This window comes from Phacochoerus africanus, chromosome 3 (genome assembly GCF_016906955.1).
Source record: "Phacochoerus africanus isolate WHEZ1 chromosome 3, ROS_Pafr_v1, whole genome shotgun sequence".
In the NCBI taxonomy this organism is placed as follows: Eukaryota; Metazoa; Chordata; class Mammalia; order Artiodactyla; family Suidae; genus Phacochoerus; species Phacochoerus africanus.
In genome coordinates this window covers 132494633-132509571 of record NC_062546.1, presented here as the reverse complement: position 1 = coordinate 132509571, position 14939 = coordinate 132494633, and the positions used below count along the sequence as shown (strand labels likewise).

Here is a 14939-nt window from a genome sequence, read left to right as displayed (position 1 = left end):
TTCTAAAAACAGTGATATCACTGGAGAAAATACAGGCAAACACAATGCACCTTTGGGTTCATCGCCCCCAAAAAACTGTTGTTAACACTTTTTTTCTCTAAGTCTATAATGATATCTTCAATACTTAAAGCAAATGGAATTTTCTCTTTTGGATAAACTTAATTGATAAGGGTTGTTCATATGTCATGAAGTTACTTCAAAATAACTATAATATATGGTGCAGGATAATAGACAGTAGAAATTTTTATCTACTTTATCTTCCCATTAAAAATGCCATGTATAGATCTCATTTGGATCCTGATTTGAACACCCTAACTGTAAATACATATATATTTTTTTGACAGCAGGATAATATATACATATATATATTAGACAATAGAAAAAAAAGTTAATATAGACTGGGTATTTGAATGATAGCAAAGAATTATGATGAATTCAATTAGGTATGGTAATGGCATAAGGCTTCGCTAGAAAATAATTATAGTTTGAAGTGAAAGGAAGTGAAGACTGGGTTTGCCTTTAAATAATTCAGCCAAGAAAGAGAGAGATCAAAGGAGAGAGAGAGATTTGAAGCAAATGTGGCAAAATCTTGATAACTGCTGAATTCGGGTGATAGGTCTAGAGGTTCATTGCCCAGCTTTCCTCTTCCTTTGTGTATATATGGATTTTTCCTAATTAACCAAAACCTCTCAGGAATATAATTTAGGATTTGCAATGAGAATATATTTTATCCATCACTAATGAGATAAAATGGCAGCTGATGGGTTAGTTTAGTGAATTAGAACCTAGTTCTACAAGGCCAAAGTATTGAAACAATTACTTCACCTGATCTCCTGGTCATAGATTGTTTTTAACTCTCACCAACTGTCAAGAAAATGCCTGGCTATGGTCAGAAGGCAAAAGAATGTGGTTAAATTGTCACAAAACACAATAGCAGCAGTTAGTTGAATGACCACCAGCCCTGTGAAGTAGTCTTAATATTACCATTTTGAACATAAGAAAACTGGGGTTCAGGGAGCTCAAGAGATTCCCCAGACTCTTGGTTCATGATAGAGCAGAAATCCTAATTGCAGCCTCTTCTTCCAAGCACAGCCATGACCCTCCTAGAAATATAAGCAGGTGTTCCACAAACAAGCACTTGGGCAATTATGTGATGTGTATCTACTAACCAGCACATTTTAATGTTCTCCTACAAAGGCATGAATACTCACAAATGATTAATATCTTTAAAATAACATTTTAATTAACAGCTAATTTCCCCAAAACATGAATTGTTTTTCCCTCAGGATGTAGAACATGACTGAAATTCAAATGCTGAATTTTTGCTGTCTCTTCATCTAGAATGGAAAAAAAATATGCATTAAACAGATAAAACATAAACGAAAAATAGTATTCCCTGTTAAAATGAGTTTCTTTGAATAACAAATGTTTGATGTTCTTGACTAGATAATAACTGGGTAATAATTATTCACTTGGATGCAAAATAGGTTAATTCAAATAATTCAGTTCAAACTTCACTAATATTTCCTATTGGGGGAAAAAAAATGATGCTCAGTGCCTCCATTCTGGGATCCTCAGTTTGATTTTGTTTTTATCTGAAATCTATTACTTCTTGAAGAACTGAATTTGGGTTTTAAAACCCAGGGGATCTCAAGGGACAGAACTTCGATTTTCTGACCCATAGGCCCCCATTAGTATTAAAGGTGACAGAGTTCAGGATGACAAAGAGCTTTGTTCTTGCCTCCTGAAACATTTCAGTGCAGCCATAAGGAAAGGTTACCTTTTATTACACCTTTAGAAATAAGCCCCCCATCCATATTCTTTATGAAAACACAAAGTGAAGATATTTAAATTTCATTTTTGATGTGAATTTTTTTCTAGGATGACAAGTCATTAACTAGAGGCCAAAACTGTTCAGTCTGACATTTGTTGCAGCCATGGATTGATTTCGTACCGGGCTAAGCAAATCAGGTCTTCGTCTGGCAGTTAGGCAGTCATTAAGGGAGCTGTGGGTCATTACAGAGAGCTTTCTTAGGACCACTTTTTCAAGCTCTGAAAATGTGCCGTTGCATTTGGAAAATCCACAGCCTAAATTAGCACCCCTAGACTCCTGGAGGCATCAGCCTGGCCACCCCAGAAGGTTGGGGGATGTCTGACCTTGTCTAAACAGTGCGGGAGCGCAGACCCACCTGAAATGCAGCCAGACCCAAGCCTGTGTCTCAGCTGGAAATCTATGTAGGGTGGTTGCCATCTGCATCCACTAGAGGAGGCAGTTCTGGACATTGCCACAATTTCCTCTGCAGCAAAATCTTGTTTTAAACTCACTCTCCCCACTTCTGATCATCAGCTCAAGACAGGAGACACCACTGCCCCCAGAAGTATATACATGCTCTTTCTCCACTTTTAAGCTTCCGCCTTGCCCTCCTACTCTGGCGGGGTCAGCTTCATCCATCATTCCCTATTAGCATGCCCAGGCCCTATAGTTAGCTTTGCAAGAGACTCCCTCCTGACCCCCGAAAAATATGGTAGACCTGAATAAGTGAAATTGTTTCAAAAACACAGAATGAAAACTGCATAATCAAGATTAAACATTCAACTAAATGTCTGCAAAATAGCATTGTGTGTTCAGTCAATTGCAACTCGAGTCACCTCCTTTATAGGGCATATAAATGATCCTTAGTGTGGAATATGGGATGTTGGATGTGATGTGGGATGGGGCCCCCAGGAGTTCCTAGTCCTACAAAGACCTACCCTAGCCCTGCTCACAGCATGTTTACTCTTTCAGAGTGTCTTTTCTGTCCCCTGTGTCCCCCATTGCTCCAGGACCGTACCTCATCCATCATTCCCAACCTGCACATCTTATTTTTTTCTACTTTTCCTCTTCAGTTGAGTCCCTTATTTTTCTGTAACTAACTTAAACTTAATAGAATTCCACACATGATTTTTGTTTGCAAGTGAGACATCACATCAGTCAATGCTACATGCTCCAAATCTCAAATTCTTATGGATGATAGGACTAAATGCGGACTGGAGGGCCCTCATAATTATCCAGGCCATTGACCTCAGGAGTAGAAGCAATATGGTGACTTGGTCTTCACTGTCATCCACCACCAAGGAACCTCTTCTCTATTTACCCTCATTACTAAGATAGCGTCTCTTTCCAAAGAAACACAGACAAAGGCAATATGTTTGTCAGAGGTCAGGGCAACATAGAACAGGTACAGGTGTGATTCCTCCTCACGGTGAAGACCATATAGTGAATCCAAGGGCAACAGTGGAAGAGGCCAGGGAATGGTTTTCAGATTTTCCTTTTTCTTTTTAGGGCTGCACTAGTGGCATGTGGAAGTTCCTGGGCTAAGGGGTCGAATCAGAGCTGCAGCTGCCAACCTATGCCACAGCCACAGCAATGCCAGATCCACCCACATCTGCTACCTATGCCACGGCTTGTGGCAACACTGGATTCTTAATCCACTAAGCGAGGCCGGAGATCAAATCCGCATCCTCATGGATACTAGTTGGATTCTTAATCCGCTGAGCCACAACAGGCACTCCAGTTTTCAGTTTTCTTAAGTTCTAAGAGCTGAGAGAATTATATTGAGAAAGCAATTATAATTATGTGTTTTTAAATCTATGCCGAGAGATTGCTACCATCTCTGCAATGTATGGGATAAGAAGACCAAAGGATAAGGTTTAGTCATTTGGAGGATCAGAGTTGGTACCCAGTCTCCCTACACACTCCAAAATGGGCTTGGAAATGTTAAGAATCCCAAAACCCTGGGAACGGGGACATCTTTAGCACTATCCCTAGGATCTTTAAGAAAAGGAAATTCCAAATGTGAAGAAGAGTTATAAATAAGTACTCATAAGATGAGACAGCATTTATTGAGCACTTACTATGTGCCAGGCATCTGCTGAAGTACATTATCTCCCAGACCAGGTCAGCGCTTTGGTAACCCTCTGTGGATGGGGGCACCAAGGCTCAGAATTGCTTCAGTAAGGTTACGTGCTGGCACTGAATTGGAACCTAGGCTATCTGATGCCAAAGCCTGTGTGGTCAACCTCGGAAAGTGGGAAGGAAGAGGCTGCACCTTACCCAGGCACCTCATGCCTGCCTGGAACAATGAAACCAAAGGAGAGAAACAGGAGGACCAGGCTTGGCGTTTCTTTAAACATTTAGAGAGTTTCAGTCCATCTGGTCCTGATGACCTTACCTGGAAACACACCTACAGCCCAAACAGCACAATTGGATTATTCAGGCCTTGACACACAACCTTTCTAATGCCCCAAGGGCAAAGCCGTCTTGCCTATCTGCCCTCCTTCATGAGCCCAGTGACCCACACACCAGTCTCTTGTGACTCTGCTTCACATAGTTATTCTTTCATAAGCAAAAGCTACCTAATTCTTTTCCTCTCTAGAGCAGGTGTTTGCTGTCCTGGTGATCTTTCCCTGCTTCTCCCAAGCAGCTAGTTGTTACTCTTTCTGTATTTTGAACTCAATTTAGCAAGATTATTATTTTTTGTTTCTTTGAAGCCTCTGTCCAGCAACACATTTCTTAAAGGCAGATATTATGTCATTGTATGCTTCTACCAGTCCACTTTTTCCATTTTTTCACTTTTTTGCTTTACATTTCACTTTTGAGTCACCTCTTGGTTCATTCTATTCATTCAATAAATTCTAAGTGCCTATTGTGGGCTAAGGTGAACTGTTTTCAGCTCTGGTAAAACAGCAGTGAACAAAACAGCCAAAGTCTTGTTTTCTATCCATGATTTAGTGCATTTCCAAAAAGGTTTTAAGATTTTTTTAGGTGATACACATGTGATAATAATAAATAAAATAAAGATGCAAAATAAAAAATAAAGATGTGTACATATTTAAATGCTAAAAGTATGGTATATCAAACTAATCAAAATTATTCAAATGGCTTCCAAGGTTGAGCCTGAGCGTCTTCTTCCAATCTGTAATGTACAATGAAATTGTTTAGATATATTAAAAATAAAATAAAGGGAGTTCCCATCGTGGCTCAGTGGTTAACGAATCCGACTAAGAACCATGAGGTTGTGGGTTTGATCCCTGGCCTCGCTCAGTGGGTTAAGGATCTGGCGTTGCTGTGAGCTGTGGTGTAGGTTGCAGATTCGGCTGGGATCCCACATTGCTGTGGCTCTGGCGTGGGCCGATGGCTACAGCTCTGATTAGACCCCTAGCCTGGGAACCTCCATATGCCGTGGGAGCGGCCCTAGAAAAGGCAAAAAATAAAATAAAATAAAAATAAAAAATAAAATAGAGATGTGTACATTTTTAAATGCTAAAAGTATGGTAGAGCAAACTAGTCAAAATTATTCAAATGGCTTCCAAGGTTGAGCCTGAGCTGCTTCTTCCAATCTGTAGTAGACAATGAAATTATTTAGATATATTAAAACTGTGTCATAATAAAATGTACATACTTTCATTTGAACTTTTTTTTTTTTTTTTTTTTTAGGGAACCAATCCACTGTACAGAGGCTCTACCAGCACCTTTAAAAATGTAACCTACAAACACAGGGAAAAACAAAAGGTGGACCTTTCCACGGATGGATAGAACTGCTTTACTCACGGAAAAAAGTCTGTTTTGCTGATATGAAATGTTAATGCACTATTTAATTTTTCTTCCTTTGTTGTTTTAAAATGAGGTTGGTTTAAGATAATAATAGGTCATTTGGAGATCAGCCATTCTCTGTGTGAAGGTTAGAGATGATGTTGGCAGTTTCAAAATAATCAAGAAGAGAAATATCCTTAGCAAAGGGGTGACTTTGGGGATCATTTCAGGAATACTAACTCTGTGCATTAATGCCTCAAAAAATCATCAAAATGATTCATGGGGGCCTGATTTGCATTTGAAAAATGTTTGAAATTAGAATCTCATTTGTTGCAGGAATATGGGTACCTGAAGACTTTGTCTCAGCAAAGTCACAAAGTCCATATGCTCACACTGTATACTCACACTTGCCAGTGAATTCTCAACTTTTAGTAAATCTGCTGTTTCTTGAAGAAGAATTTTTTTTTTTAACCTATGAAACCTTGAGATGCTGACTTTTACTTCAGCTGTAGGATGCAGTTCTTCTAAAGATGTCCCACATGGGAAGAATGAAAATTAAGTGTTAATAATTTCTGCAGATTAGAATGTACCTAAAAAGTCAAGTATTTTGTTTGTTTTCCGAATGAAGAAGTAATTTATAAATTAGGAAGTCAGCAGTAAAAAACAAAAATAACAAGCTTATCATTTAGATTATGTTTAATTACCTGAAAAATAAACTTTTACACTGTCTCCCTCCTGACCCTGAGTTTTCAAACCATTACTTCTGTTATTTCTCAATCCATTTTACTGTTTCACAGTTATTTAAATGCCATAAATGTCATATGAAAGTTTTAGTTCCTTTAACCATTACTTTATTTTTTTTCTTTTTTTCTTTTTTTTTTGTCTTTTTGCTATCTCTTGGGCCGCTTCCGCGGCATATGGAGGTTCCCAGGCTAGGGGTCGAATTGAAGCTGAAGCCACCAGCCTACGCCAGAGCCAAAGCAACGCGGGATCCGAGCCACATCTGCAACCTACACCGCAGCTCACAGCAACGCCGGATCGTTAACCCACTGAGCAAGGGCAGGGACCGAACCCGCAACCTCATGCTTTCTAGTGGGATTCGTTAACCACTGAGCCACAACGGGAACTCCCAACCATTACTTTAAATGGTTAGGTAGTTTATTAAAAATGTTCTCCAATAAGATAAAAGGAGAGTGGGTTAAACAATAAAATTTTAACAGCTTTAAATCAAACACATCAAGTCGCCCGTGAGTAGTAGGCTTTTTAAACTCTATATTTCCCATTTGCATAACCCAACTTGAACATTTCATTTGCACATGGTGACTATCTTACTTTAAAAAGTAAGATTTTACTTGCAAAATATATGTGGGTAATTAAGGATCCATTGGTTGACTAAAGAGATGAACACTGTAGAATATTATTTCCTATAGTTAACACTGCTTTAGAAAGCACTTTCATCTCATTTGATCCTCTTAAGGAAACAGCCTCAGAGAATGGGTAGAACTGATCCAGAATTGAGATCTTCTAGTGCCAAGCCATTGTTTCTTTCCACAGCATGAGACTAACTCTTGTCAGTGAAAGCAAGAAAGACTTTGTTAGTTAAGTGATTAACTACCATTTGTTGGAAATGTGGTGACTAAGCAAATAGCACTTAAATTACTGGAATAGAGGTGAAGTCTTGAACTTTTGTACAATGTTCATTACCTTTGAGTAAATTGAAATGTGAAGCCTTTTACTAGGTGAATAGTTTATTAGGTAATGGAGGCTTCGTGTTTATCCACTGAACTGGCACAGTGTTTTCTGTGATAAGTCTCTTCAACTCTATCAGATAGCTCGGTACACATCTGGTCACTTGGAGACTTTTTTTTTTCACATTTGTAAATAACTCAGGTAAACTCGACACTTGGGGAGTATATAGTTATATGAAAGGACTTACAAAACAATCACTTTGGAAACCTGAATTGCTGAGGTGCCCCTACATTCCTGACTGAGGCCCAGGGTGGGTGGGAAATCCAGAGCACCAAGAAAGTTGCCATACCGATGGTGTCACAGCAGTATTCACCTCTACATAGGATATTTTTATATTATTATTGGAATGGGATTTTAGACTATATAAATTTCCTTTGTGTGTATATTGGGGAAGATAGAAAAGAATCTGCTATTTCTCTGAATACAGTTTTGACCCAAGGCTGGACCTTGAAAAGGCCAAAACATTAACAGTAGTACTTCTGTTCACTGAAGAGTTATGTTACATGAAAATAAAATGGGTTTTTTTGTAAGCTGTTTTATTGTATTCTGTGTTGAAATAAATAAACATGGTAATTTAAACAATGAAGCTGAGATGAATGACAATTTTTTAATTTATCTGCTACAAAAGCCTCTTCTTGGATTTCTGGATCCCTGTGTGACCTGTTCTGACCACCTTGCCGGTCTCAGTTTGGAGCCAAGGAGAAAAGCAGAAAGAGGCAGCCACCAAAGGCAGGAGACAGCAGGGCGTGGGCTGTGATTTGCTCTGTGTTTACAATACTGACTTCAGGAGTTTTTTAAAACAGGCCTGGACATTATTCCACATGTTGTAAAATCAAGTTCTTTCGGGTGTTTTAGGCTGAGTTGTGATTCTCCTAGTACCTCAGAATATGACGGCCTTTCGAGATGAGGAATTTACAGAGGTGATTGAGTTAAGATGAAGTCACCCTAACCCAATATGATTGGAATCCTTATAAGAAGAGGTGAGGTCACAGACATGCACAAAGGGAAAACCATGTAAAGACACAGGGAGAAGACAGCCATCTACAGCCCAAGGAGAGAAGCCTCAGAAGAACCTGCCAACAACTTGATCTTGGATTTCTTTTTTTTTTTTTTAATTTATTTTTTTCTTTTTAGGGCCACACCCACAGAATAGGGAAGTTCCCAGGCTAGGGGTTGAATTGGAGCTGCAGCCACCAACCTACACCACAGCTCACAGCAACGCTGAATTCTTAACCCACTGAGCAAGGCCAGGGATCGAACCTACCTGCATCCTCATGGATACTAGTCAGGTTCATTTCCACTGAACCACAATGGAAACTTCCTGATCTTGGACTTCTATCCTCCAGAATTGTGAGAAAATATATTTCTTTTCTACCCAGGCTACCCAGCATGTGGTACTGTTATGACAGCCACAGGAAACTGATACAGTCAGGTAGTGCTCTCTTTCTGGGCATCCATTTGGTTGTCTCCATGGTGCCATGCTCATTTTCCAAACTGGAAAGCTTAAGTAGAGAAAAACTAAAGGAGTCAGCTTAGAAAAAATCCTTTCTCTCAGAAAATCCCTTTCTTTACAAATGGACAGAGGGAGTCAAGTCAGGAGTACTGAGTCAGAAACAAGCTAATGCTTGTAGACTCAAGGCCAGATGTCTGGAAAGCCAGAAAATGCTCTCCTTTCGAATAGCACTGAGAAATCACTTTTCTCCTTAGTTTTTCCATCTGTAAGATGGTGGCCATGCCCATCTCCTCTGGCACCTGTAATAATCCCCTACATATAGCAGGGGCTCAATAAATTCATTCAATCAGTATTTCTGAGTACCTAATATATGCCAGACACATTTCATACAACTATGGATTCAGCAGTGAATATACTAACCAGTCCTTGGGCTCCCAAGAGGGGGAGAAGAAAATAAACACATAAATATACACTATGAGGGCACTAGATCAGTTTATGCACATCCCAGATCCACTTGGCTCCACCTGTCCCCCAGGTGCTAAGCTGGGGGTCACCCCTACACAATGCGCACAGTCCTCATGGTGGCAGAGATCCAGCTTCACCTAACTCCCCAGGGGTCAGGGGCCACAAGTCCTATGCCTAAGTCCAGAGTGGCAACTGGACCTGGGTAATAGAGGAAAGAGAAATGGTAGAAGAAGAATGTAAGACTAAGTTGGTCTGATCTGAGCCAATAAGGGGAGGGGAAAGCCACATAATACTCACCCAGCTGGGTTTGGAGAGAGGCAGGAAGTTTGGGGGAAGAGGAAGAAAAAGTCTTTGGGGCAGCAGTTATGTATGGGTGATACTGAGAATGAAGTGTATTGGGATGAAAATGGTTGGCTGTTCATTATTTTATTTTATTTTGCTTTTTAGGGACACACCCATGGCATATGGAGGTTCCCAGGCTAGGGATCAAGTCAGCGCTATAGCTACCGGCCTACACCACAGCCACAGCAACAAGGGATCAGAGCCGTATCTGCGACCTACACTACAGCTCATGCCAATGCTGGACCCTCAACCCACTGAGCTTGGCCAGTGATTGAACCCGCGTCCTCAGGGATACCAGCTGGGGTCATTACCACTGAGCCACAACGGGAACTTCCTGGCTGTTCATTTTAAATGTCATCATCCTTTGCGGCCTGCTGTTCCCCTGACAAAGGCAACCTGCAGGGCTCTAAGGCGAGAGTGAGAAGGACCAGCTCCCTGGAGATTTCAGCTGAGTCTGCGTGGTGCATTTAATCTGGTTCACGTTTCCCCTTTAAGACTCCTCAACATCAGAAACCATTGTGTCCTGAAATACTCCTGTGAATCCTCCCAAGGCAACCCAGAGTCCTCTGATCTGCTCTCTTCTCCTCTCCACATCCATTCCTTCCAGGACTTCTTGGGACAGATAGGAGAAAAGCAATCCCACCAATAATATTCTTTAATTGCAGGAGAGTGTTAACCTCTCAAAACGGCACATTTATTTATTTTATTTATTTTACTTTTTAGGGCCTCACCTATGGCATATGGAACTTCCCAGGCTAGGGGGTCAAAAGAATCGGAGCTGTAGTTGCCGGCCTACACCATAGCCATGGGATCCAAGCTGCGTCTGTGACCCACAGCACACCTCACAGCAACGCCAGATCTCTGTCCCCTTTAGCGAGGCCAGGGATCTAACCTGCATCCTCATGGATACTAGCCAGGTTCCTTTCCACTGTGCTACAATGGGAACTCAATAAATTTATTTAAATGTTGTTGATTCTTAACAATTTTATATTATCCCAATTTTATGGAAAGCTAAATGGTAAAAAAAAAAAAAAAAAAAATCCCTTATCCAGGGGGAATGGGAAACAGGATTGAACAAAATGTGACAAATAGACATTCTCCCTTTTGTTAAATTTCACTCTACAGTAACAGACTCAAGCCCACACAGCTGAGAAGCAAGGAAACTTTAGGGCCTCATGGCTAGCAATAATCAGCCCCTGGTAGGATATGTCTTAGAGTTGCTTTCTCAGATATAATAACGGATTTAGGCTGAACCAAGTAGGTTTACTTGCAGGATTATGATAAAATCTAGCTGTAACGTAAAGACCTTTTCAGGGCATCGGACTCTAACCAAATTAGTGAGATTGTCAATGTGGGTTGAGTCTGGCTCACTTCTTCTAGACCCTGCCTGCTGCTCTCTAAGTCAGATGTCTCAGAGGACTCCACTGTGTACATAGGTGTAGCATTCACCACAGTGAGTTCTGGTGGGGAAGAACAGGATGTTTTGAAGCTAGGGGTCTTAGTATGTTGAGAAAACGTCTTTCAGCAGCAAAGACTTTTGCATCCATGGGGTGTTTTCTGGGAATGCTGCTGTTTTATGCTAAGTGGGTGGACTTGGTTGTCTGTCTACAAGTCGTCGCTGAATGCACACCGTCTCTGCCCTGCAGACACGAGCACCAGCAAACCTGGGTCCAGTACCCAATAGGGGCCTGCCTGCTGGACAAGAGACAGAAGTTGAAGGGAAAAGTGGACCAATGCCCCCCCTTTGTAGCCAACTCATTAGAAAAGAGAGGCAGGAGTGAGGATGGGGTGATGGAGATGGCAAAATTCGCCAAAAATGCAAATGATCATGGCATGAAAGCTTCTCTAACAAGGGTAATTCTAAAGCCCTTAGGGTTTTTTGAGGGGGAGGGGTTTTGAAACAAGCTAGTGGAAATACAAGTTGTGATTCATTTTTTAAATATTAAAGATGATGATTACCATTTGCTTAAAATTTCTTTTAAGAGTTTTTCTTAGCCTACACTGTTTAAAGTGCTCAAATTCAAGTTCTGGTCACCTTCATGAAATGTCTTACCAAAAAAAAAAAAAAAAAAACCCCATACTTTTTAGAAGATCCTGTCGTGGTTCAGCAGAAATGAATCTGACTAGTATCCATGAGGACGCAGGTTTGATCCCTGGCCTCGCTCAGTGGGTTAAGGATCCAGCGTTGAGCTGTGTTGCAGGTCACAGACACAGCTTGGCTCTCACGTTGCTGTGGCTGTAGCTCCAATTTAACCCCTAGCCTGGGAACCTCCATATGCCGTGGGTGCGACCCTAAAAAGACCAAACAAAAACAAAAACAAAAAACCCACACTTTTTATTATTTATTTACTTGTTTTTAGGGTCACACCTGCAGCATATGGAGGTTCCCAGGGTAGGGGTTGAATCGGAGCTGTAGCTGCCAGCCTACGCCACAGCCACAGCAACACCAGATCTGAGCCTCGTCTGCAACCTACACTACAGCTCACAGCAACACTGGATCCTTAACCCACTGAGCAAGGCCAGGGATCAAACCTGCAATGTCATAGTTCCTAGTCAGGTTCATTTCTGCTGCACCACGAGGGGAACTCCATAAACTCACACTTTTTAGTACTACTAATAAATTTAGCAGCTATTACATAATTTTCCTCTTTGATTAAAAACTTTTGTTTCACATTTTTTTAAAAATAAAAACTATGTTTCTTTTGTTTATTTAATATATGACTGTATTCTACTATATTCCCTATAGAATATTATTAGTTTTATAAACACTGCAGTGGGACAATGAAAATTTAAATTAAGTAGATTTTTAAATGTATCTTGCCTAATTTGGTATATTAAATGTCTGTCATTGATTTCAAGAAGTGTGTCAAATTTTGGTAGCTCTTTTACTGAGAAGGTGGAATTGGAGAAGAAAAATATAAATAAGGTTAAAAATGCTGGGTATAATAAGAGATATAAATTTATTATAGAAATACAATGTTTCAAAAAATACAAAGTTTTTCTTCTGAGGCTTTCTTGGTCATGATCAATCATTGTTTTGTTTATTCAAATCTAATATTCATTTTAAGAGATAACCAATTCTTGTTTAATGGAATTCTATGATTCATTCAAAAACCTGAATATGATTAAAATCATTTTCAAATGGATGCAGGAAGGCACACTTTGTGATTTTTATGCTGCAGCTGCAAAGCAACTTCTCAGCATACAAAGTTACCACTTAATATCCTAGCCTTAGATATAGACAGTATCCGGATGTGAGTATTTAATTGTGTCTAACTTCATATACTGAGTTCGCAAGGGAGAGATAACAATCTGACAGATGATCCTGTCCTCATCCTGGTTCTGTTTATCATGACAGCATGTATTCTCACCTATTTCCTAGGGCTAGGGGTCTAATCGGAGCTACAGCTACCAGCCTACGCCACAGCCACAGCAACACCACACCAACACCAAATCCAAGCCGTGACTGCAACCTACACTACAGCTCATGGCAATGCTGGATCCTTAACACACTGAGCAAGGCCAGGGATCATGGTTCCTTGTCAGATTCTTTTCCACTGTGCCAAGACGGGAACTCCAACAGATTTTTTTTTTTTCGGTCTGAATGTTAAAAAGACTTTACTCATAACATACCAAGTGCTGACCCTTGGCAATCAAGGAGGGACATATCTGCTCCAGAGGTAGACAAAGGAAAACAATTTCAAGCAACATTTTTCAAATTAACATTCATACGCCCTTAGAGGCCATTGCTCATTTCCAAGGATAAATTCACAATAATGGATCTCACTTAGTCCTTTCCCTAGCAGTCCCTGCAGAGGGACAGCTCAGAAAACAAATAGCAGGCAGTGGGAAAACTGGGGGTGGAGAGCATAGAGGAGTGATGTAGGTCATGAGGACCTACAGGCAAAATTAAGAATACTGATGGAAATAACAAGGCCACAACTGTATATGAAAAATAACAAACACAGGTGACAGATCTCAGGTTTCATTTTTGAAGAAACTCAAGCTAACAAGCCAGGACTAGTTCAGATTTGGGCTTAACCTTTCTTGAAAGTAATTGCTCTTACTAATAAACAGGAATTTGCCTGGATAGAAAGCACATGTGAAAACATATAAAGATGTGGTGGAAAGAGATGTCAATTTTCTGTAGCTCACCTAGGTGAGTCACACAACCCCCTCAGGGAGTACAATTAAAGGCAAAGGACCAGAGGAAAATCCAGAAGGCAGGGTATTTCATCACACTGGTGGGAGTGGAGTGTTATAGAAAGAACCGCAGTGCTGCTTGGGTGATTTGGTTTAAGCACAGCATACCTTTCTCCCAGCACAGGAAGGCAACTGTGCTGACCCCTAGTTTCTGCCTTCCCTAACATCATTAATTACTGAGACCTGTTCAAGGACAGGCATTGTGGCCAGGCTTTGATCACAAAATGACTTAGACCAAAATGGATTCTTCTGTCAAGAAAGCCATTTTTTGATTCATTTTCTCTGGGGCCCCTCTAACCTATCTCCTTTGGGACCTCTCAGGCTTCTCAGGGTGAATGCCTAGTGCAGCCTCTTGTCTTTCAAATACCAATTCTGTGAAATTGGATAAAAACCTGATATCCCAATGCTAGAATCATTTATAATATGACTAAGTATTTTCCCTAGATAAAACATAGGTGTTTTAGCCCGGCACTTTAGTAACATGCTTCTAAGATTTTACATCTAATTTTGATACTCAGATTTGGTTGGTTGGTTGGTTTTTTAAGTTTACTCTTTGGTCCTGAATTCTTCTCATTCTAGCCAAGTGTGAAATGCACTATATATCAATCACACATACACACACGTGCACACACACACACACATGAATACTCCTTGAAAAAAGCCAAACAGAGTCTTAAACCATTGAAAAAACATGTTATAGTACAGATTTCTAGAGTTCCTTATGCTAGTCTTTATTTCTTGCCTCCTTCTTTTCTTCATCTAAAGCCAGTTTGAAGGTCAGACGCAGATGTGAGAAAAAATATCCCTTAAAAAAGAGATTTCTGCTTCCAAAAAATATGGAGTAACAGAGACCAAACATATTTATCTTACCACCTATAACAGCAACAAAAACAAGCAAAACATGAAACAAAAGGTTTTAGGACAGTGGACCATGGGGGATTAAAGGGCAATGATCCCCAAGAGATAGGAAACAAACAAGGTGAGTCCTTGTGGGGCTGCACGATGCAGGCCTGCAAGCTTTCCTCAGCCTCAAGACTGAAGAAGGAGCCTGGAGTCAGCAAGAGAGACATCAACCATTTAATGGATGGGAGCTTACACGTCGGAACCAAGGTCCTGGATTGACACCCCACCATGTGTGTCAGATGGTGGGCAAGA

The 14939-nt window shown here is 40.5% G+C and overlaps 1 protein-coding gene across 5 annotated transcripts in view; it reads left to right on the top strand.

Moving 5' to 3' along the window:
* The window catches only part of ITGB6 (integrin subunit beta 6), a 128168-nt gene extending 122577 nt beyond the window's left edge, over nucleotides 1-5591 (top strand). For all 5 annotated transcript variants that reach the window (XM_047772714.1, XM_047772715.1, XM_047772716.1 and 2 more), the window contains one exon: nucleotides 5477-5591. In XM_047772714.1, coding sequence (XP_047628670.1) covers nucleotides 5477-5575 — 99 coding nt within the window. In that variant the 3' untranslated portion in view covers nucleotides 5576-5591. The remainder of the gene's footprint in view (nucleotides 1-5476) is intronic.
* The last annotated feature ends 9348 nt before the right edge of the window (nucleotides 5592-14939 follow it).